This window comes from Lynx rufus, unplaced genomic scaffold (assembly GCF_022079265.1).
Source record: "Lynx rufus isolate CCGP_SWC_20201006 ecotype Redwood Valley unplaced genomic scaffold, mLynRuf1.p SCAF_17, whole genome shotgun sequence".
Taxonomy (NCBI): Eukaryota; Metazoa; Chordata; class Mammalia; order Carnivora; family Felidae; genus Lynx; species Lynx rufus.
The window spans coordinates 41,594,073-41,619,553 of NW_025814831.1; the positions used below are offsets into that span (position 1 = coordinate 41,594,073).

General features: G+C 35.5%; 1 protein-coding gene across 1 annotated transcript in view; it reads right to left on the reverse strand.

The window, feature by feature from the left end:
- Window positions 1-25,481, reverse strand: part of LRRC9 (leucine rich repeat containing 9) — a 106,496-nt gene that overhangs the window by 48,028 nt on the left and 32,987 nt on the right. Inside the window, exons 12-16 of the mRNA XM_047080142.1 lie at window positions 22,014-22,143; window positions 19,952-20,074; window positions 18,145-18,260; window positions 14,075-14,287; window positions 6,699-6,818 (exon numbers count right to left, since the gene is read on the reverse strand). Coding sequence (XP_046936098.1) covers window positions 6,699-6,818; window positions 14,075-14,287; window positions 18,145-18,260; window positions 19,952-20,074; window positions 22,014-22,143 — 702 coding nt within the window. The remainder of the gene's footprint in view (window positions 1-6,698; window positions 6,819-14,074; window positions 14,288-18,144; window positions 18,261-19,951; window positions 20,075-22,013; window positions 22,144-25,481) is intronic.

Below are 25,481 nucleotides of genomic sequence, written 5' to 3' on the forward strand. Positions count from 1 at the left end.
TTGTATGAGCCATTTTTAAATTTTGGTTTTGTTTCTTGTGTCTTGTCTTTAGACATTTATCTATTCAGATATTCATCTAGTTATTTGTAAGAAGTCTTTAAGACTTCAATTTGTTACTTCTATTTGTTGCAAATAAAATTTTCTTTTAAGGTGTATACTAATTCAGACTTAGAACAAAGAAGAGATTAAGAACTTTAAGAAGATATTTTGCAAAATATTTTTAAAAATAAAAAGTAATATTACTATGGATTAAAAATGAACTTGATTTCCTTAAGGACATAAAGTCCTTAGACTTAGAACAGTTTTTTTGGCTTTATAAAGATTTACTACATGGCCAGTCTTTTCCCAGTTTTCATCATAAAGTGGTAAAAACTTGTCCCAAATTCTGGCACTTACATGCAGACTAGCATTTGGGAACCATGCATCATAAAAAGATAACTGTCTTCTTTCCTTGAAAAGGGGGATAGGATCTTCATTTTTGTAATCCCAAGATATAAAACAGATATTAAGTATTTTCAGTTTTGTAGCAGAGTTTTCTGTCTTAATAGTTCTTGTGCTTCAGTTTAAATCCTTAAATCACAGTATAGCACAGCCAATTTACAAAGATTAAAACCCACAACACCTCCTTTAACTATTCTTGGGGATAATGGTTCATTCTCTAAATATAAATTAGCTCTCTCTAGACATCAAGAACACTTTAACAATAAGTTTTTCATTGGAAGAGATAAGACAGAAGTATTATTTCAATAAAAAATTAGGCACATAATCCAGATTAAGATTGCAAAGAGCTATATATATATATATATATATATAATCTATATATATATATTTGTCTTTCCCCGGCCTACTCTGACTATGGTGGAGCTATTTTCAGAGAAACAAATCTGTTCTTATTGCTTTCTTTCAGATACTCTTTTCCTGATAGTTCAGGTGAGCGAATGACAAACATGTAGCCTAGGACTTTTTAATTTATTGTATGGATGTCTTGTTTAGACTTTTAAAAACGCTATAAAAACCATAGAGTATATATATGTTTTCATCATTAACGAAGCCAAGTCTTCCATTATATAAACAGTGTTAGGTTGGGTATTTTGATTTACAAGGCAAGGCCAGGATGATGAACACTTAAGAATAATATATTTATTTTCTGCAACCTAGTAGAAGCAACTTGTAGCATGCAAGGCAGGTATGGAAACTCTCTATGTTAGAGACATGCTTAAGGAAAATTAGAGTAAAAATGAGATATCTCCAAGGTAAATTAAAAAAAACTTAGAAGACAATAAGAATGAATGTGAGGGGTGCCTGGGTGGCTCAGTCAGTTGAGTGTCTGACTTCGGCTCAGGTCATGATCTTGCAGTTTGTGAGTTCGAGCCCCGCGTTGGGCTCTGTGCTGAGAGCTTAGAGACTGGAGCCTGTTTTGGATTCTGTGTCTCCCTCTCTCTGCCCCTCCCCCACTTATGCTTTGCCTCTCTCAAGAATAAATAAACATTAAAAAAAATTAAAATAATTCAAAGAATGAAGGTGAGTGATTAAACTAGATCATAACCTTTTGTAATGCCAAGATAAACATAATTCATATTAAACACACATACAAAACTCATTACTGGAGAATAAAGAGGTGGAGGCAGCATAAGTTTTCAATCTCTCTGAATCCCCACACAAAAACAGAATAAATAAATAAACCCAAATTCCATGGACAACGTTTATAACAAAGTTACATGACAAGGTAGCCCAATAAGACCCCAAAGAAGTCGTAGGAATAAACCACCAACAACCACAAGCCCTATGGGGTATCTATGCCTATGTGAGAGGAAGCAGGAACCGTCAGGCAGCATCTGATGGACCTGAGAACAAGACAGACCCCAAAAGGCTGCCAATGTTTACTGGAAAGTATGGGAGCCAACCTGAGTACAACTGGGAGAAGTTCTGCCCTCTTCATTACTGAGTGCATGCATGGGACCCACAGGAGAAAGGTCTGAAGCAGCTGGGGCAGTCCAGCACTTATGGATCTTAAAACTCCCCTAGAAGGCCCCCTTCTAGAACAAAATCCTTCTCAAAGAAGAAACTCAAAAATTAAACACGATAAGGACAAAAAACGCAAATAAACGATAAAGTTCAGAGCAAAGTGGAGGAAGAGAGTACAGTCGGGAAATGTCAGAAAGTAAGCGCTATAATTTTTTTTAAAGCAAAAATAAACAACAGAGGAGGGAGATCTGTGAAGGTAGGAAAGCTTTCCCTAACTCCACTTCGTTTTAGAAGTTAAGAAAAAATATTTCATTAAAAAATGAGCAGCAGAAAAGTATTGAGATCAAATCCCAAAGTTAGGAGAGCAGGAGGGAGAGGGAGAGGGGTGGGGGTGCAGAAAGGAGTGAGAGACATTGCTGTTGGCAATAAAAGAACACCATAAAGATATGCTCAGAACTTATCATGACTATTAACTTACTATTTTAAAACAAGCAAAAAGATGTTAAGAATGATACAAGATAAAAAATAACAATATAAATATGGATTAGAAAAACTCAGTAGTAAGGTGAAAGAACCCATAAAATAATTTGAAATAAAAGAAAAACATTTCAGAAACAAAGTCAAACACAAAAGCAAGTAAAACAATAGGTAATGCTTTAAGAGAAACAGAAGGTAAAAAAAATTGTAAAATCAAATCGACTTAAAATTTTAAATTAAGAAATAGAAAGGACACAAGAAAAAGTGACAAATAGTGAAGATAGGTAAAGATTCCACATGTGGATAATGTGCATCCCTGAAGAAGAAAACTGAAGCAAGGAAGCAAAAAAAAGAGGCTTAAAACTTTCAATTTAAAAAAAGGAAAGAAAAAATGATTTTAATCTGTATTTTGGAAGAGCATACTGTGAAGCTGAAATACTGGCCCAGGTGACCAATACCAAGACATATTCTAGTAAAATTACTAAACTTAAAAAAAAAAAACTTAAAAAGTTTTTTGGCCATCCAGAAGAAAAAAGCATGTGACTTATGAGGGAAAAATTGTACACTGTCATCAGACTTTTCTACAGCAACAGTTTATGTCAGAAGAAACAAGTAACATTTAAGATGCCCAAGGAAATAAATTGTGAGCCAAGGATTTTATATCTAGCAAAACTGCCTTGCATGTGTAGAGGATATAGAAAAACTATTATCTACATGCAGTAGTGGAAGGGATATTGTCCCCATAAGCCCTTCCTGAGGAATCTATAATAGAATATTTTTCAGACCATCAAAATGTTTAGAGAGATACCAACCTAAGGACTAGTGACAAGAATTAAATATACAGTTACCAAACAACTAAAAGGGAGAGTGTACAAAGTGCAAGGCTACATGTTCTGACAAAGTATATACAGAATGATCATTTTGATTCATTTTTAAAATGAATAATGGAAAGAACATATACAAAATAAAAAAATCTTTCCAGTAATCATATTGATGAGAGTATCAGGGCTGTTATTCTGAGACTGTTGTGTGTGTAATAAGGGATAAAACAATGAGCAGTTATTAAATAGTCCACTGCTATCAATTTGTACCCTTGAAACTGAGGATTATTGGTGTGAGAGAAAGAAAGATATTGATGTAAGTAACAGAGAAGAGGTTAAGCTAAAAGATTTTCAGTATTGAATCTGAGTTGGAAATACCAATATAAATACATGAGGTTAGTTTAGTTATACATACATATATAGTCACACACACACACGTGTGCGCGCACGCACACACACACACACACACACACACCTTCCCCATAATAAGTTCTGTCCGATGGAAAGACCTAGAAACAATGACCAACCCAGACTGTGGTCCTGAAATACCACTTTTCTCTAAAAGAAACTAGGGCTCCTTGAAGAAATGGCTGATCCCATGTCTACAAAAGAAAATACAGAAAATGGACATGGAACATCTTTTATGCCAGGTGGCAAAGAAGCTATCAGAGACCACTATGGTCATGGCAAAAGAAGCTAACTTTAAGATGATTCCATTGGTTAAGACGATACAATTTGAGCTTCAATCATGATAATAATTGAATGGATGGACTCTCATCAAATGTGTTTAAGACCCTGCATTCCTAATGATATTAAAACAAAAAAGGAATTGCTTGTCTTTGGGAGATCACAAAGAACCATTCATTATCTTCATATAAAGGCAAATAAACACCTATTCTGCATTTTCTACATGAGTGGTACCACTGGGTAACCAAATCACAGAAAAGGGGAAATGTCTTTACGTAAAAATATTCTAACCAATAAATGAAAAAGAAATGATAGAATAGAAATATTGCCATTTTGTAATCACTAATGAGTTAATGGATATAGACATTAATAATGCTACCAGCATGAGAAAAGTGAGTCAACCACACATTATCTGATTCTTACAGTCTTACCAGAGGAATGGAACCTGAGTCTGATCCAATTTCTGGATTTAGTTGCCAAATTGTAGAAAATACTGAGGGTGGGGGCTTGTAGGATTGTATCATAAGCAAATCAGCAGGGTCCAAATTGTGGGACACTCTTAGGACTGGAAGGTCAAAGCATTTCTACAGATAAACTATGGGGAGTGGAAGGGGAAAGAAGGAATTATAAGAGAAACCTATAAATTAAAAGAGACTTAAACAATTTTTAGAATGGCAAAACCAAACTATTGTACTAGGTAGGGATGCACATTTGGGTGATGAAACTATGGGGGGAAATGCAGGGAGAGGATTACTGGAGAGGTCAAGATAATGATTTCTTGAAGGGATGGGGCATATATAGAAGGGGCTTATGTTGTAGTTTACAAAGTTGTATTCCTTGACCTGGGTGCTAGTTACAAGCACATTCACCTTATAATAATTTACTAAGCCATGTGCTTGAAGTATGTAGTTTTCTGTATCTGTTTTTTTAAATTATTATTTATTTTGAGAGAGAGAGAGAGAGAGCAGGTATGTGGAGGAGAGACAGAGAGAGAGGGAGAAAAACAATCCCAAGCAGACTCCACACTGTCAGCATGGAGCCTGATGCAGGGCTCAAACCCATGAACTGTGAGATCATGACCTGAGCTGAAACCAAGAGTCGGATGCTTAACCAACCAAGCCACCCATGCACCCCTGTATCTGTTTTATTTTACAATAAAAAGGTGAAAAAAATACACACAGATTATTTCCTCCCTCTGATCACCCCTAACATTCCCGTAGTCATTTTTCAAGACATAGTTATATATCAGATACTTGATGTATCTGATCTATCTAGATATATCTATCTACCTTTGCTAATCTTAAAATTTGAAAACACCACTTAGGCATATTTGTCCAGTTCTCTTATCTGTAAAATGTCCACAGTAATATTAATCTAATAAGTAGGCTGTGAAGCTATGATGTTGAAAGAAAATTTTCCGTCAAAGGAGAACAACAAAACTGTACTACAGAATACATGCTGGGAAGCTGGCTAAGCTCACTCACTATCTAAGTGCCTTGCATGACTTAAGAGTTTACTCATCAAATTTTGTGCCTAAGCAGAATAATTATGGCTGTCATAACCTCTGGAACCATTGGCAAATCATCAGAAAAAAGTTAAATAAAACATGCCAACCATTTACATATAGTCTTGGGACCTCTATTAAACTACCTTCTTTTTTTCTTAATGTTTATTTTTGAGAGAGAGAGACAGAGAGGAAACGTGAGTTGGGGAGGGGCAGAGAGACAGAATCTGAAACAGGCTCCAGGCTTCAAGCTGTCAGCACAGAGTCCGACCAGGGCTCAAACTCAAGAGCCCCGAGACCATGACCTGAGCCTAAGTTGGATGCTTAACCGACTGAGCCACGCAAGCACCCCAAACTGTCTTCTTTACTTAGCTGTATATCGAACCCAAACTATCAGGGATTCTATTAAAAAGGACCTCGGCTTACCAAAAGAAACAAGGAAGGGGGCTTAATACTAAAACTTAAGGTCAGTTAGCAAAGTAACAGTTCCAACCAGAGTGGGAGAGGCAGCAACGCAAGGGCTTTGATATGGTTGAAAGCAGCAGGTAGGGAATGAAGAGCTGAGGATGATGATATATTCTGAAACGGTATGTCAGTGGCCTGGGACCCATGGAAACAGGGGATGCTGGGTTGGAGTTCTGGAGCCACATATGTAATTATTTTTGTTATATGATACATAACAAAGAAAACAAAAGCCAGATAAGATGCTTAGCTATGTGTACATGTGCATTACTGTATTTGTCCTATTATCTGTGAGAGGGCGAACACAAGTTCAACAAGGTCCGTGCGGGTGACATTCAGGTAGAAAGAACAAGGCAGAAGGAAAAGAGAAATAACAACATGAACAATGAACAAATGGGAAGAATTGACAGCCTTCAATATGAAGTAGTAAACTAGAGAATGAAGAAATAAGGACTCAGGAGCAGAAAAATAAGAATGAGAAAACAATGGAAATGACAATTTCCAAAAGACATTTTAAAAACAAATCTGGGGTAGTTTTAATAAATTTATTTTCAAGGAGCTAGAAATCAGATATGACCACAGGCGTATAATTGGTTTTCCAAATGGAATCTGAATCCAAGACCTATTTTAGACAAAGTAACATATCATAATGTATGTATGTTTGTTCCCAATTTGAGCTGTATAATCCTGAATATGGTATATTTGAGGTCATAATTACAAAAATAATTTATTAAATTAATGATTTTATTTTACTTAAATAGTTTCAAAAGGACAGTTCTTACCAAGTGGTATACATCATCTAAACAGGTAAATTCATTAAAGCTGATACTAAGTTTTCGAAGTCCTGTTAACTTGGAGAGATCTCTCAATTTACTCAAGCTGTTTCCATGTAGATTCAGACTCTGAAATAAATGGAAATATAAATTAAAAAATAAGACAGATTACATTCTATATCATAGTTTTTTAACATTGAGAGAGCGCCAATAAGAAATATATCTAATGTATGATTTTAAAAGTATAGTTTATAATAGCATCACTGGGCCCTGTTCTTGATTAATTTGATTTTCCACTTGAGTCTAAAAACAATTTCTTTTTGAAAGAGAGCAAGAGCGTATGTGTGCACAAGTGGGGGGAGGGGTAGAGGGAGAGGGAGAGAGAGACTTTTTTTTTTAATTTTTTTCAACGTTTATTTATTTTTGGGACAGAGAGAGACAGAGCATGAACGGGGGAGGGGCAGAGAGAGGGCGACACAGAATCAGAAACAGGCTCCAGGCTCCGAGCCATCAGCCCAGAGCCCGACGCGGGGCTCGAACTCACGGACCGCGAGATCGTGACCTGGCTGAAGTCGGACGCTTAACCGACTGCGCCACCCAGGCGCCCCGAGAGAGACTCTTAAGTAGGCTCCATGCCCAGCACGGAGCCCAACTCAGGGCTCAATCTCACGAGTATGAAATCACGACATGGGCTGAAATCAAGAAGAGTCAGACACTTAACTGACTTAAAAATTCTTTTTAGAAAATAGCTAAATACATTGTTAAGACATTTATTAAGGCACATCTATTTCTCACGCTAGCCAGTGAACGATATAGGCCCTAAAGACTTTGGGTATTGGCTAGGATACCTCATAAGAGAGAAGATGGCAAGGATACACCTTGATTGGACAAAACTGTATGAAGGCACAGGACTAAGGAAGAGACGCTGTGGATGCTAAAGTAGGAGGACAGACACTCAAAGAAGGAGGTAGGAAAGTGTTTCCATATCAGAATTTGGCCTAGACTTTTCCTGTCCATTTGATCCCGGGCTAAACAAAAATGAGTGCTATTACAGTTTTTTTTTTTAATATTTAGAGGATACCCTGATGTCTATATATTTTTCCGTCTTTACACTACACCATTGTGAAAGGTATCAAGTGAAGATTATGTTTATGCATAGTCTACAGAATAAGCAGTGGCACAGGAAAAATGTTTTAATATAATTTAATATAAAAATGTTTTCATATAATTAAAAATGTTTTAATATTCACAACAAATTAGTATTATGATAAAATCAAGCATCTACTTCCCAACTCTCTTCACTCACCACCACCATCTTATGCCCTATTATACTGTGGATATAACCAAATTCTTGGCAGGGAGAAACATCTAAATGTCAAATAGTTGTCAAAATTTAGTTAAAATTGTTAAGAAGGGTCAATTTATGCAGAGTAGTTTATTCTACAGGTCACATTTTGGTATCTACAGATACCTTACACTTAACATGTCCAAACTGAATTCATCATTTTCCATACATACCTGCCTGGTAGTCTATTTTTTCAATCCTGATTAAGAGTTTGACTATCTATCCAACAGTTACTGTTGACCACCCCATTTTCCTCTTTTCCATATGCATTTGATTCTAGAAATGTTTCTCAAACCAACCATTCCATACCATTACTACTAAAAGTGTCTTAGTTCAGACTATTATTGTCCTTTGGACTACTACAATAGTATCCACTGGCTATCCATACCATCAGCCTGTCTTTAGTTAAATCTAACCACAAGTTGCCAAAGTTAGGGTCTTTACAAACACAGGGCCTGTTTCTTAAAGATAAACTAAAATTTTAAAATTTGCCTTTGCAAATCCATCCTATTGTAGCTATAACCTCCAATCTACACCTTTACCTTCTACTATTACACACCTTATGTTCATAGTCAACCTATGTTCCCTAATAACACTAGGATCTTTCAAAACCATGTGCTTCTAGGTAGAGAATTTCCTCTGCCTGGAAGACATAAACAACTGAATTTCTCATATCTTTCAAAAATCAACACAAAACTTATCTTCTCTCTATGGAACTCTCCCAGAAACTCGAAACTTCCTATATTTGTATACATATCTGTCTCCTCTGCTAAAATGATGTCCTTGAGATAGGGAAAATAACTCATTGAGCCCCCAATGCTTAACTCATTGCCTAAAACATAGCAAATGCTCAGTAAATGCTAGATGAATAAATCGGTGCAAAAGCCAGACATACAAGCCAGACATACAACTAATAACTATATTCTTTTTTTATTCAGGTATAATTAGCATACAGTGTTATATTAGTTTCAGGTGTATAAGATAGGGATTCACCAATTTATACATTTCTCAGTGCTCATCACAATAAGTGTACTCTTAATCCCCTTCACCTATTTCACTCATTCCCTCCCATCTCCCACCTTTATTTCTATATATTTTATTTATTTTTAGGTGTCCTAAAAAACTCAATCTAGAGGGGAAGACTGAAAAGAAAATAAGAGGTGTGTGTGTGTGTACCCTCTGTTTCTCTTATAGTAATGGCACAAAGGAAGGAGAATAAAGGGTGTGATGTCTAAACATTCTTGTTGTAGTATCCATTATTTTTACTAGAAGCCCTAGAAGGTTTTTCTGGCTTTTAGGCAGTATATGCAAATTTAGGATGAGAGGTTCTTCCATTCTTATGTTATGGGTATTGATCAAATTAAGGCAGTCAGGCGGAAGTCACGAGCAAGCCAGGTATTCTGAAGTCTTATTCTCCTCCTCACTGTTTTTTATCTTACAAACCAAAGATAATTAAAGAAGGCCTACCTTTTTTTAAAAACTATTGCTGTTTTTTTTTTTAACGTTTATTTAATCCCTTTAAATCTATAGAAATGTATGTTGTGGAAGCTCAATCCAATCAAACTCATGCATTTAAACTTTTTATTACTAAAGCTTTATTATAAAAAATTTATTAATTATGAACTCTTTACCTTATAGGGCAGAAACAATAATTTCTCCATGTCAACTCAAAGAATGTTCTTATAATCGCTATACTGCACATTTATGATGCAGATGGTGGTACTGCCATCATGTCATGAAGCTTTCTTTCCTCCCTAATAATAACTGGTTAAGGTCAAACTTAATCTCCTAGACTTGAAGATTTGGTGGATGGTGATGACATAGTTGGACCAAAGCAACCCCTTGAAAAAAGATGTTTTCTAAATATTTTCAGAAGCAGACTCAAAACTATTGACCACACTTCTTATTTTCAAAAATATTTTGGGGGCCCCTGGGTGGCTCAGTCAATTAAGCATCTGACTCTTGATTTCAGCTCAGGTCATGATCTCATGGTTCATGGGATTGATCCCTGCATCGGGCACTGCACTGACATCACTGAGCCTGCTTGGGATTCTCTCTCCCCTGCAACTCTCTGCCCCTGCACTATTCACTCACTCTCTGTCTCTGTCTCTCTCTCTCTCAGTCAAAAATAAAGTAAATAGGGGTGCCTGGGTGACTCAGTCTGTTAAACGTCTGACTTTGGCTTAGGTCATGATCTCACAGTTTGTAGGTTTGAGCCCCGCGGCAGGCTCTGTGCTGACAGCTGGAGCCTAGAGCCTGCTTTGGATTCTGTGTCTCCCTCTCTCTCTCTCTCTGCCCCTCCCCTGCTAATGTTCTGTCTCTCTCTGTCTCTCAAAAATAAATAAACATTAAGATAAAAAATAAAATAAAGCAACATTAAAAATTTTTTAAACATTTTTTCATTCTCTTTTTGTTTTATATAGTCACTTGAAAAAATTGTCTTCATAAACAAGTGATCTAGAAATGTCACATTGGAACAGTGTAATTGACTTTCAAGATAAAAATAATTTCTGAATATTTATCTGTATCTCAGCTTTCAGGGCACACATAGAAAGATAATGTCATGTGAGAATAACTTGTCTTCTCAAGTATCAATCAGATACTTGTCTTCTCAGTGTATCAGGTATTAATTTGCTTGCTACTTCTGCAGTTCAAGCAAACCCACTTTGTAAGAACCATTTGCTGTAAAGATACTGTTTTTATTTTATTTTATTTTATTTTTTAAAGTTTATTTATTTATTTTGAGATAGAGAGGGAGAATCAGCAGGGAAGGGGCAGAGAGAGTGGGGGACAGAGGATCCGAAGCAGCATCCATCCTTTCCTCAAGACACCACTATTTTCAGCTTTTAGAAAATTATCACAATATTCTTATTTTGTTAGCACAAGAAATTCTATGAACAGTTGTCAGAAAATTGTAGTAAATATACTACTATAGATTTAAAGTGTACCCCTTGGATTTGGCCCTCTTGTGCAATGCACACTGAACCATCTTATATTGCTGCCCTGGTGCTGGGGATATACATATTGAAGAATAGTCACAGCCTCAGCCACTGTGGAATTTACAGTCTCGGAAGGACACAGAGCATATAACAAAGGAATCTGATGCAGACTCAGAGGTAAGAGAAAACTTTGCTTTAGTATAGATCTAAAAGATGTGTGGGAATTAACTAGGAGAAGGGGGTCAGGGGAGAACATTCCATGCAGAGGACTAGAAAGTGCAGAGGATCTATGCTGGATGCAAGCAGAATGCATTTAAGAAACAGAAAGGAGGCTGAGCATGGAGAACTAAAGAGAGGGTAATATTGAAAGAGTCTGGAAAGGTAGGCCAGGATCCAGGCCATTCAGAATCTTATAGGCCATATTAAGGACTTTGGTTTTACTTTTAAAACAATGGAAAATCATTTGAAGATTTCAAGGAAGAGTGGTAAGGGGTAACAAAGATATGAGCAAATTTGTATCTTGAAAAGATTGCTCTAGCTTGCAGAATAAATTGGGGGCTCAAAGTGAAAGCAGGACAAAGCCTCTATTGTACAGCTCTAGGTGGTACCCTCTAACCCCCATATTGAGTTATATTCAGTTATGAATGGCACCCAAAGAACACATTAATAGAATATAATGTGAATTGCACTTCCTGGAGTTGTGCAATGTTGAATGACAGAGTATTAGAAGGCTATGGCAATAGTCTAGGTCAGAGATAATGGTAGTTTGCATAGAATGGTAGCAGATTTGAAGTGGACAGACCTGAAAGTGAAGGTATGGAGGTAGACTTCATATCTCAGTAGAGTTGCCTCATAGTAAGTTGCTTCAACATAGATCAATGGAACAGAATAGAAAACCCAGAAATGGACCCACAACTATATGGTCAACTAATCTTCGACAAAGCAGGAAAGAATATCTGATGGAAAAAAGATAGTCTCAACAAATGGTGTTGGGAAAACTGGACAGCAACATGCAAAAAACTGAAACTGGACCACTTTCTTACACCATACACAAAAATAAATTCAAAATGGATGAAACACCTAAATGTGAAAATCCTAGAGGAGAACACAGGCATCAACCTCTTTGACATTGGCTGTAGCAACTTCTTACTAGGCATGTCTCCAGAGGCAAGAAAACAAAAGCAAAAGTGAAACATTGGGACTTCATTAAGATAAAAAGCTTTTGCATAGCAAAGGAAATAATCAACAGAACGAAAAAAGCAGCCTTTAGAATGGGAGAAGATATTTGCAAATGATATATCTGATAAAGGATAAGTATCCAAAATCTATAAAGAATTTATAAAGTTCAACACTCAAAAAACAAACAATTCAGTTAAGAAATGGGCAAAAGACATGAATAGACATTTTTCTAAAGAAGACATCCAGATAAGTAACAGACACATGAAAAAATGCTCAACATCACTCATCATCAGGGAAATAAAAATCAAAAGTACAATGAGGTATCATCTCACACTTATGAGAACGGCTAAAATTAGCAACTCAGGAAACAACAGATGTCGGCAAGGATGTGGACAAAGGGGAATCCTCTTACACTGTTGGTGAGAATGCAAACTGGTGCAGCCACTCTGGAAAACAGTATGGAGGCTCCTCAAAAAGATAAAAATAGAACTACCCTACAAGCCAGCAATTGCACTACTAGGTATTTACCCAAAGGATAAAAAAATATTGATTTGAAGGGACATATACATCTTGATGTTTACAGTAGCATTATTAACAATAGCCAAATTATGGAAAGAGCCCAAATGTCCACTGACTGATGAATGGATAAAGAAGAGGTGGTGTGTGTGTGTGTGTGTGTGTGTGTGTGTGTATACATAATTCCATTATATATGGTGGTATATATATATTCCATTATATATCTATATATACATATTAGATTAGATATATATATATAGATATTAGAATATCTATAGATATAGATATTCCATTATCTATCTATATATTCTATTATATATCTCTATATAATGGAATATTACTCAGCCCTCAAAAAGAATGAAATCTTGCCATTTGCAATGATGTGGTTGGAGCTAGAGTGTATTATGCTAAGCAAAATAAATCAGAGAAAGACGAATAACATGATTTCACTCATATGTGGAACTTAACAAAACAGATGAACATACAGGGAAAAAGAGAGAGAGGCAAACCATAAAACAGAGTCTTAACTATTGAGAAAAAACAGGGTTGCTGGAAGGGAGGTGAGTGGGGGGATGGGCTAAAGGGATGATGGGTATTAAGGAGGGCACTTGTTATGATGAGAACTCAGTGTTACCTGTAAGTCATGAATCACTGAACTCTACTCCTGAAACTAGTATTACACTATATGTTAACTAACTAGAATTTAAATAAAAACTTGAAAATAAGTAAATAGATAAATAAATTAAAATAAATTAATTAAATAAAGTATGTCACTTCAATAGTAACTTAAATTGTTAATTAATTTTGTAAAGATAAATCTCTAATATTCTATGTTGACTAATCCTGGGAACTGATTTGAAACTTAACTGTCTTAGTCATTTAAAGAAAACTTTTTTTTTTCAGTAATAAAATCCCTTGTAAATTAGAAGGGTACCCTCTAGGCTTGTACTGTCCTGTACAGTAGCTACTAGTCACATGTGGCTTTTGAGCACTAATGTGGCTCGTCTGATTTGAGATGGGCTGCAAGTGCTGTCATCTGCAAATATACTCCAGATTTCAAGGACTTAGTATGAAACTGATGACTCTCCATATTGATTGCATATTGAAATGTTAATATTTTAGATATATTGGATTTATTAAAATTAATCTTACTTTTAATTAAAAAAATTTCTTAACATGGCTAATAGAAAATTTTCAATTACATATATGGTTTATATTATATTACTACCGACAACACTGATCTGATCTAGTCCACAAAGAAGGAGAGGTCAAGGTCCTTTTAATTTTGACAGTATGATGACTGGCATCACCAGATAGGTGCTTTAGTATCTTTAGACTTCTTATGGTAGATTATGATTCCAAATTCAAGGTTTCTGTCCCCAAATTTTATTCCTTATAATACTCACCACAATATGACTGTAAATGTTAGTCTTGGCAAGGGAAAGTATTGTTTTATCATCCAAATTAATAAGTTTTGGTCTGGGCTTGATCCTGGGATCCATTTTTATAACTTCATCATCAAATTGCAAATCCTGAGACAGTAATGACCCTTCTGAATTTTTTTTGCTTTCTTCTAGAATAACATTGTTGAATGAAGAAAATAAAGAGTGAGGCTTTACCTAAAAAAATTTATTAAAAATATTGAAAATTTGGTTGCTGTATTTATCACTTTGAATAAGAAATAGGCTATGTAGAAAGACTAAGTTTTTCTCATTTATATAATCATATCTATCATGATTAGAATCACATTAGAAAACCAGTGAGAGTAGATTAAAATTGTGGGCTAAGAACAAATATGTTCATCCCCTCCCATTTAAAAGTCCTTGAAAACTGGCAAAAGATAATTTTTAAATAGTTTTCAACAGTGGAGAGAGCGCCAACAAAAGACTAAGAATTGTGAGACATAAATCAGAGGGGACCAAACTGACAGACAAATGGGAGCAGAAATGTAACCTGTAGCCAAAACATATGTGGGAGATAAACCACTCTGAAGAACAGATCCAGAGAAATTTGATGTTCAGAGTGAACAAGTAAAATAGCAGTAGGATGCTCTAGGTAATTAGCAGGTGATTAAGTAATTATGGTAAAAACTGTGGATGAATGAGCATAAAAAACATAAACAGAAGTGGCTCTAGAAAAAAAATGGTCCATAAGAGAATTATTTTAAAATCTGGGGGAATAAAGCATCCCTAATAGAACAGGCTGCTATCGAAAAGAATTGAGTGGAGCGCCTGGTGGCTCAGTTGGTTAAGTGTCTGACTCTTGATTTCAGCTCGGGTCATGATCTCATGGTTTGTGAGTTCGAGTCCCACATTGGGCTCTGTGCTTGACAGCGTGGAACCTGCTTGGGATTCTCTCTTTCCCTCTCTCTTTCTGCCCCACCTCCACTTGTGCTGTGTCTCTATTTCTCTGTCTCAAAATAAATAAATAAACTTAAAAAAAGAGAAAGGAACAGGGTAACACTTTAGAGTCAAAATAAAAATAATTAGTGAAATGAAAGTATTCACTAAATGCTCTGGGAAACCGAATGGATATGGCAGCAGATCAAATTAGCAATGATCAAATTAGCAGAGGTTAATATTGAGGAAATCTTCCAGAATAATAGAATTTTTAAATGGAGATGTAAAATATGAGAGAGAGAAAGTTAAAAGAAATGGAGGATCAACTCAGAAAGTCCAGTGTTTAACCAATCAAGGTTCCAGAGGGCTGAGCACAGAATGGAAGAGAGAAGATAATGGAGGAATTAAGAGAAGAAAACTTCCCGGAAGTGAAGAAAGAACTGAGTCTTCAGATCAAAGAGCTAATGAAGTGGCAAGCAGATGGATGATGGAGCTAAGGTCTTTGCTGACATCAGTCACTGAACAGTCTCAACAGCCAGGACTGCCCACCTCTTGACTTCCTGTTATTTGAGTTATGTTAACTGTTTGTTTGGGTTTCTACTATTTGTCTGGGTCTTTGCTGAAAGCATACTTGACTGAAACAGTCTCATTCATAATAGCAACGTAAAAATATAAGTGCCTCAGTGCCTGGAATTACACTTAAAACCTGAGTAAAGAAAACGGTAGGGAGGACTTGAGTAAATGGAATAACTTATCATGTTCCTGGATGAGAAGTCCAATACTGCACAACAGTTTGTCCCAAATTAAGGTTTAAATTCAATACAATTTCAATCAAATCCTAAATAGGATTTTATTTATTTATTTATTTATTTATTTATTTATTTTAAATTTACATCCCAGTTAGTTAGCATATAGTGCAACAATGATTTCAGGGGTAGATTCCTTAATGCCCCTCACCCATCCCCTCTCCCACAACCTCTCCCGTAACCCTCTGTTTGTTCTCCATATTTAAGAGTCTCTTATGTTTTGTCCCCCTCCCTATTTTTATATTACTAAATAGGATTTTTTTTTTAATTTTTTTTCAACGTTTATTTATTTTTGGGACAGAGAGAGACAGAGCATGAACGGGGGAGGAGCAGAGAGAGAGGGAGACACAGAATCGGAAACAGGCTCCAGGCTCTGAGCCATCAGCCCAGAGCCTGACGCGGGGCTCGAACTCCCGGACTGCGAGATCGTGACCTGGCTGAAGTCGGACGCTTAACCGACTGCGCCACCCAGGCGCCCCCTAAATAGGATTTTAAAATAAATCTTAACAAGCTGATTCTAACTTCTTTTTGGAAGAGAAAGTGCTCAAGAATAGCCAAGAAAAAATTTTAAAAGATGAGTGAGGGCAGGGAAAGGGAATTTACCCTGTCGCATATCAAAGTATATCATCAAAGTTGTAATAACTGAAACAATGTGGGAGGGGTCCAAGATTAGACAAAGAGATCAATGGAATAGAAGGATCTATAAATAAACCCCTTATATATGAAAATAATTTTAACAATAAAGATGGCACTTCAAAATAGAGCAAAAAGATGATGCTTGGTCAAGTAGCTATCCATTTTTAAGGAAAAATTATTTGATCTTCCTCCCTCACATGACATAAAATAATTTCCAGATGTACTTAAAAAAACTTAAAGTTGTAGAACAACCTATATAAGTATTGGAAGAAAATAAAGAAGATATTTATATAAGCCTTCTGTAATGAGACATAAAACCCAGAATCCATATCAGGAAATTTGGAGCGATCTGACCTCTTAAAAATTAACCAGGAAATTGCAAATTAATAATGACAAATAAGGTTTTGCTACAAATAGATTTAAAAGACAAGTGACATAAAATATTTGCAACGTATATATAAGATAAAGGATTAATATCCAGAATGCATATAAGGATTTTTCCAATCAATATAAAAAAATAGAGTCCAATAGAAAATAGTCAAAAGATGGGGTGCCTGGGTGGCTCAGTTGGTAAACTGACCGACTTTGCCTCAGGTCATGATCTCGTGGTTCGTGAGTTCAAGCACCGCATTGGGCTGGGTGCTGACAGCTCAGAACCCGGAGCTTGCTTCAGATTTTGTGTCTCCCTCTTTCTCTGCCCTTCCCCTGCACTCTCTCTCTCTCTCTCTCTCTCAAAAATAAAATAAACATTAAAAACATTTTAAAAGAAGAAAATAGTCCAAGGATATAACAAGTGATTTATAAAACTATAAATAATCCATAGCCTATTAAAGAATCAAATATCCTTTTCTTGCCCACAGAGTGGAAAAGTAAAAGATTGATAATATCTTGTTTTGGTAAGCATGCAAAGAAACAAGCTCTGTCACATACTGTTGGAAATTTGTAAAATGGCCAAGGCTTTGTGGAGAATACTGGCAAAATGTATCAAAATTTAAAATGTGTATATCCTTTGACTATCCAATTGTATCAATCTATTCTACAGAGAAACTTCCATATTTGTATAAGGATGAATATATAATGATATTCACTGAAATACTTTTTAAACAGTAATAAAACTGGAAACAACCTATATGTTTCATGAACAAGAGAATAGTCAAATAAATTAGATATTACTGGATAGAATGCAGTCACCAAAAGAATAAAGTATAGACCTATATGTACTGAAGTGGAAATATGTCCAAAACATGATTAAAGGCAAAAAGAAATCACAAAATACTTAGATCTTGATTCTACTATGTAAAATGTTACATGCTGTTATATATGTAAATGCATAGAAAAAAACAGTGAAAGCAAACCCATGAAGTTGTTAATAGTGGATTTCTTCATGAAAGGGAGTGGTGCTGCAGGTGAGGTGAAATCAGATTTTATGTTTATTATATATCCTTCAATATAGTTTGAAGCTTTTTCAGTGAGACTATGGCCATATATTACTCATGTAACATATTTGCATATAAAAATGTTTAGGTGCCATAATGATTTCTTTTGAAAATGAACCCTTCACAGAATAACCACTGTATGTATGTTTACGTATAAATATATAGTATAAACTTGACACTACATTATTAGACTTCTGTTAATTACTATTTCTGTTCTTTTCTTACTTAAGGAATTCCAGTTTTAAAAATACATCCATACCATTGTAATATACTCAAATTCAACGATGTATTCTGGCAAAACAAGATCATGATCAAAGACAAACCACTTGCACTGCCGAATGCTGCAATCACAGTTTCTCTGTCCCATGATAGAATCTAGAGTAAAATCAATAACAAAACAAGAAAAACACTCTTCAAAATGAAACATAGTATACTTTTTTCATTATTACACAGATTAATAAACAATAAATTCAGTAAGTTCCAACTATTACGTTATTGAGATTGTTTTTTTTTTTCTATTTTTCCACCCCTCCTAGACAGTTTAATTTTTTTTCTGCAGGTTTTTTTTTTTACCCTTTAATTTTTAAGTTCTTAAAGTTGAGATATAGTTTACATATAACATTGTATTTGCTTTAGGATTACAACATAATTCGATACATGTGTACATGGAAAAATAATTATCACAATAATTATAGTTAACATCCGTCACCAAGGATAGTTACAATTTTTTTCTTGTGCTGAGAACTTTTAAGATTTACTCTCTTGGCAACTTTCAAATATCCAGTACAGTATTGCTAACTACAGTCATTCTGTACATTACAATCCCTAAGACTTTTTTAAATCTCAAAACTGGAAGTTTTTAACTTTTGACCATCCTCACCCATTTTGCCTCTTAGTTTATTTATTTGACTATTTAGTATGGCATAGGAAGGTGTGTATGAGTGCCACATAGACAGGGGGTGGATTGTGATGGTTGATTTTATGTGTTTACTCATCTAGGCTATGGTGCCTAGTTGGTGAAATAGCAGTCTAGACCTTGCTACTAAAGTAATTTTAGATGTGATTAACATTTAAATTAGTAGGCTTTGAGTAAAGCGACAGTTTCTTAATTCTAGAAATTACTAGTCACCTTTTCACTACATAGACTAGTAGGGTTTAATTTTTTTCATCATGTCCTTTTCCTTTTCATACTTTGTCATTTTTCTATTCAAATATACTTTTGACAAATGTATTACTCAAAAACCTTTGTTGTTAAAAGTGGGTGGGTTTGGGGTGCCTGGGTGGCTCAGTTGGTTAAGTCTCTGACTCTTGATTTCGGTTCAGATCATGATCCCAGGGTCATGGGATTGAGCTCCACATTGGGCTCCACACTGTGTGTGGAGCCTGCTTAAGATTCTTCTCCCCGCCCCCCTCTTCCTCTTCCCTGCTCGGGCTTGCTCTCTCTCTCTCAAAAAAAAAAGGACGGGTTTATCTTTTGAAATACATATAATATACATGAAATACATAGACTATACAAGAAATATATAATATATATGTAATATATATGTATAATATCACATATATGTATATAATATTCATATGATGTATGAAATACATACATAGTATATGTATAAAATACATGAAATTTCATATAACATTATGCATGGATGTGTAAATATAAAAGTTTACAAGGGTGACTAGGTGGCTCAGTTGGTTAAGCACCCGACTCTTGACTTCAGCTCAGGTCATGATCCCAGGGTCCAGCCCTGTGTCAGGCTCCATGCTAAGCATGGAGTCTGCTTAAGATTCTCTCTGTCCCCCCTCCCTCTGACTCTCTCCTCTGCTCATGGTCTCTCTCTCTCTCAAAAAATAAATGTTCACAAAATTAAAAATCTATACACACACATATATAAATGTCATTGAAGCAGGGAACAGAAAAATAGTTCATTAGTAGCCAGCACTAGATTTTTTTTTAGAAAAGTTTACAAACTTTATTAAGTAGAGATTAAGCTCTACACATCTGTATTAAATACAAGCATTTTGTATTCAGAAAAATTAAAGCACATTTCTCTTTACGGCAGACATACTTAGTAAATATTTTCGAGGAGCAAACACTGAATTAACCATTGGATAGTTAGCTTGATTGATGGAGTCCTGTTCACGAGCCTGAACACTCTGGCCAAGGAAAACCTTTGTAATGAGGAGGATGCCTAAATATGAATAAAACATCATTTTAACAGTAATTCATTCTAGTAATTTTCCCATATCACCTTCCTTATTAGTCCCAGACTTGACTATGTGTTCTGTAAGGGCAGAGATCCTTGCTACCTTGTTTGTCATTGTATAGCAAAACAGAAACTCGGTAAATATTTGTTGAACAAATGAAATAATTATAAAAGAGGATTCCTGTGATTAAAGCAAAGCTTTACAGAAAAGGAATAAGGAAAGAAAATAAGTTAGCAATGTTTTTTATCAAGTGATTTGAAGTAAGAAACTTTTTGTTGTTGTTTTTAACTGGGTAAAAATTCATCTCTGAATCATCAGCACCTAGCACATCACTTAGATCATGGGAGGCACTCAATACATGTCTACTAAATGGATAAACATTTCTTTTCCCTTTAGATTTCTAAGAAACCTTTGGATTCTCTCAATCCTAAGGATGTCTAGGAGTCACTGAATCCTATAATGTAACTTGTAATCACTAGACAAAACATTTAGATGACTTTTTTTACACTATACAAGTTACAGAATGCAAGCTGAAAGAACCTAACTGTTTTGGGAAACATTTCAGAAGGATCTAGAAAAACATGATGAGGTGTTTCTTAAGATGGGAATGGAAGAGCATGAGAAAAAAGAAGCAAATGGTTTTTTTTTAATAAGGAGTTCTTTCTATATTCAATTATCTGCTTAATTTTCTGATTATCATTAACTGAATGAAAGGCTGCAAGACACATGTAGTTTGTCATGAATAATCCTAGCAGAGCTCTAGTCTGGAACCTAGAATATCACTCTTATAGACTTAATTTAACCAAATTTCTGACTGCCCAGTCTTCAGTAGGTGTATAGTGGAGACCAAAGAATAGGTGTCCCTTACTTCCTGACCAGGTCAATTCTCCGTATTATATATTCTTTGGTAATATGCACTAACATTTCATCTTTGTTATGAAATTGTTATGTTATGAAAATTTTAATTTTACATTTATTTGTGTGCTTATTAATATTTGTCAATACCATAAAGGAGCAACTGTGTCTGGTTTGTAAAGACTATATCCATACTACTACCAAGTGCCTAACACGTAGTAAACATTCCATAATACTGGTGGAACTGAAGCATGAACAGTGGAAGGGTGAAGCAAGAGCACCTAATGAGCTGGACTTTTCCCCAGTCTGTGGTTACAAGGGGACCTCTCCCAGAAGTGTCCTGCAAATTGGCTCATATGCTTTTATCTATCTATATATTCAAGATGCAAATAAAGTACTGATCATTGTGAATAAAGTACCAAAATTTTATCTTCTATGAGGCAATTTATAAATAAATCTGTACACTACAGTTTGTCTTTAGCCAGTTTTAGATTTGCAACCAGGTTTTCTTATATCTATTAAAATGATTAAGTCCTGCCTTCCCAAGTGCTTGGCATGATGATTACTGCATAATTGTGCCAAGTTCTCTTTTCTCTTTCCTATGAATTTGGGGTGGTGTGTGTGTGTGTGTGTGTGTGTGTGAGAGAGAGAGAGAGAGAGAGAGAGAGAGAGAGAGAGACATGCATATATACTGAGTTTATTTTTAGGACACAAGTTAATGAACAAAAGTAGACAGCAAGGAACTAAGATGGCGGTACAGTAGGAGGACCCTAGGCTTGGCTTGGCCCTCGAATGAACAAAAGCAGCCTGTTTCATATAAATTGGATTAAATTTGAGTAACAAATGAGTCCCATTCTATTAATGTTGACACAATAATCAGTAAGTATTTGTTCATAAATTGTAAAGTTACAGATCAGAAAGTCATATTTCACTACACTGGTAAATACTAAATAAAATAGTTTCTGGAAAATCTTCCTGATTGATAAAGCCAAGTATTAAAAATGTTATGAAAATAATTAACAAAGGCTTAAAACTAAAAAGTTCAGAAATACCATATATTTGTATTACCATGCCTGAAGAGCTCATGCTCAGGAGAGTTCTTCTCATCTTTGTACTTTTGCTGTAGAAATTCAATTCTGGGACACTCACACATACTTAGGCTGTTAGCGAGAATAACAGCTTCTTTTCTGAGAGGCAGCTGCAAAGAAAAAACAAAGCTGAGTATTTTTATAAAACTGACAGTACTTCAGCTTCAATACAGATGGCTTATTAGTTTATGTTTATGTGTCTGGGCAAAAAAAAAAAAAGGCTAGATTCATTGAAAAGCAGTAGATAACTTTCAGGTACAACTTCATTCTGTAAGGCCATTTATATAATATGCTTTAAATTTACATGCAAATAGGTTTACGAAAAGTGATACACAGTATTCGTTCCTGTAAAAGCAGCCAGAGTCAGGACTGACAACACTGTGTGGTCCAGGAGCTATAGTCTTACACATTTTCAATGATACTCCACTAGTAATCATGTAAATTCCAAAAAAGAAAACCCTGTAGGTTCTTACTTATATGTGAGATATAGGTAAATATAGATACATGGTTAAAGATTTGGTATAAATAGTGTTCTTGGTTTAATAATCTATGTGGCTTTCCAGATACACCTCATTGTGCTAATGCATGGAAATTTTAGTTTGCATTGGGACTAGATTTATTTCTTAAAAATGTTTTATCAGAAATACAGTAATACAGGGGTGCCTGGGTGGCTCAGTTGGTTAAGTGTCCAGCTTCAGCTCAGGTCATGATCTCATAGTTCCTGAGTTTGAGCCCTGGACCAGGCTTTGCGCTGACAGTGCAGAGCCTGCTTGGGAGTCTCGCTCTCTCCTCTCTCTCTGCCCCTCCCCACTCAAGCTTTCACTCTCTCTCTCAAAAGAAATAAACAACAACAACAAAAAAGAAATACAGTAATACTCTAAAATTCATATTACTTGCTGTGAAAGCTCTGAAGAACAAATAAAATCTCTATTTTTAGTAGTAGAAAACCTAGAGCTAAGAGAGATTATATAATCTATCCAAGGACAGAAGTAGAAATTAGCAAAGTCATAATTTGAACTCAGGTCTGCTTCTCCTTGTCACTATCTCAGAGTTTTGAAATTATTACAAGTTTAATATTAGTACCCAAATTATCTAAAAAATATGTTTTCTATAAATGCTGAATTGCGTATTTACTTTTTCTTACTAAAAGCTGTTACCCAAAGAGGTTTTAAAATTTTTTTAATGTTTATTTATTTTTGAGAGAGAGAGAGAGACAGAGTGTGAGCGGGGGAGGGGCAGAGAACAAGAGGGACAGGCTGAGCTGTCAGCACAGAGCCCAATGCAGGGCTCAGACTCATGTCTGTGAGATCATGACCTGAGCCGAAGTTGAATGCTCAACTGACTGAGCCACCCAGGCGCCCCCCCCAAAGAAGTTTTTAAAATATAAATACTAAAATGTTGCTCATGTTACCATAAATTCCACGTCCCAGTAAATATAACCTTATCAGATTTCCAATGAACATCACTAACTATTCATTAGATACAAGCTGTGTACGTGGCATTGTGCAGCTATAGCCTGGTCTTGGTCCTCAAGTGAGAGAGGGAAGATGGTGAAGACAGCACAGGCAGTAATCTCTCTGACATTGGCTATAGCAACATTTTTCTAGATATGTCTCCTAAGGCAAGGGAAATAAAAGCAAAAATAAACTGTCAGGACTACATCAAAATAGAAAGTTTCTGCACAGCGAAGGAAACAATCAACAGAACAAAAAGGCAACCTACTAAATGAGAGAAGATATTTGCAAATGATTTACCCAATAAAGGGTTAGTATCCAGAATATATAAAGTATTTATAAAACTCAATACCCAAAAAACAAATAGCCCAATTAAAAATGGGCAGAAGGCATGAACAGACATTTCTCCAGAGAAGAGATACAAATGGCCAACAGACACATAAAATGATGTTCAACATCACTCATCATCAGGGAAATGCAAATGAAAACTACAATGAGAGATCACCCCTCACTTGTCAGAAAGGCTAAAATCAACAATACAAGAAACAAGTGTTGGCAAGGGTGTGGAGAAAAAGGAACCCTCTTGTACTGTTGGTGGGAATGCACTCTGGTGCAGCCACTGTGGAAAACAATATGGAGGTTCCTCAAAATGTTAAAAAGAGAACTACCCTACAGTCCAGTAATCATACTACTGGATATTTGCACACACAAAATAAAAACACTAATTCAAAATTATTCTTGAACCCCCAAGTTTATGCAGCATTATTTACAATAGCCAAACTATGGAAGCAGCCTAATTGTCCCCCAATAGATGAATGGATAAAGAAGATGTGGTATATATGCACAGTGGAATATAATTCATTTGTAAAAGATAATAAAATCGTGCCACTTGTGATATGGATGGATATAGAGAGTATAATGCTAAGTGAAATAAGTCAGTCAGAGGAAGACAAATACCATATGATTTCACTCATACGTGGAATTTAAGAAACAAAATAAACAAGCAAAGGAAAAAGAGAAAGAGAGAAACCAAGAAACAGACTCTTAACTATAGAGAACAAACTGATAGTTATCAGAGGGAAGGTAGGTGGGAGATGGGGGAAATAGTGAATGGGGATTAAAGAGTATACTTACGATTAAAAAATAAAATGATTTAAAAAATAAATAGATAACAACAACAAAAAGAATCAGAAAATATAAAAAAAAAAGGAAAAAAGAAAAGAAGAAAGAGGGGGGAAGATGGAAACTGTACCCAGTAATTAAAAATACAAACCATCACAGGGTGCCTGCGTGGCTCAATCAATTAAGTGTCCAATTCTTGATTTTGGCTCAGGTCATGATGTCACATGATTCAATGAGATCCAGTTCTGTGTCAAGCTCCACACTGAGCATGGAGCCTCCTTGGGATTTGCCTCTCCCTCTTCCTCTGCCTCTACCCTGCTCATGCTTGTGTACTCTCTCTCTCAACATAAATAAACATTAAACATTAAAAAAATACAAACCATCACAAGATGTGTCAAATAAGATCTCCTTTTTTAAATGAAATGTTTTTAAGAACCATCTTTGTAGAGGTTAGGGATCAATGCTAGGCTTTAAAGATTAGACATAATTCCAATAATCAGAAATCTTAAAGGAAAGTCTTTTTAAGAGGAGAAAGCATATGAAGGTATAGAAACAGGTACGATTGTCTATTCAGCTATCATCCATCTATTCAACTATCCATCATTCATTAATCAGATTTCCACTAGGAATCTCTAAAGAAAGTCCCTGTCCTCAAGGTCTTGTAGAGAGATGCACACCATGATTGCCGTGGAGATCCTTCTGCCACTCCATAGATCGATTTCCTGGGTGTTCAAGTGACCTAACCTAGATACAGCTGTGTTTGAGGTTACAGCTTACTTCTCTGTCATCTTAACTCCTCCCAATTGTATTTTAGTATAACAAATGTGCTACAATAAACTTCTCAACTGCCACTGATTGCCACTTAACCAGCT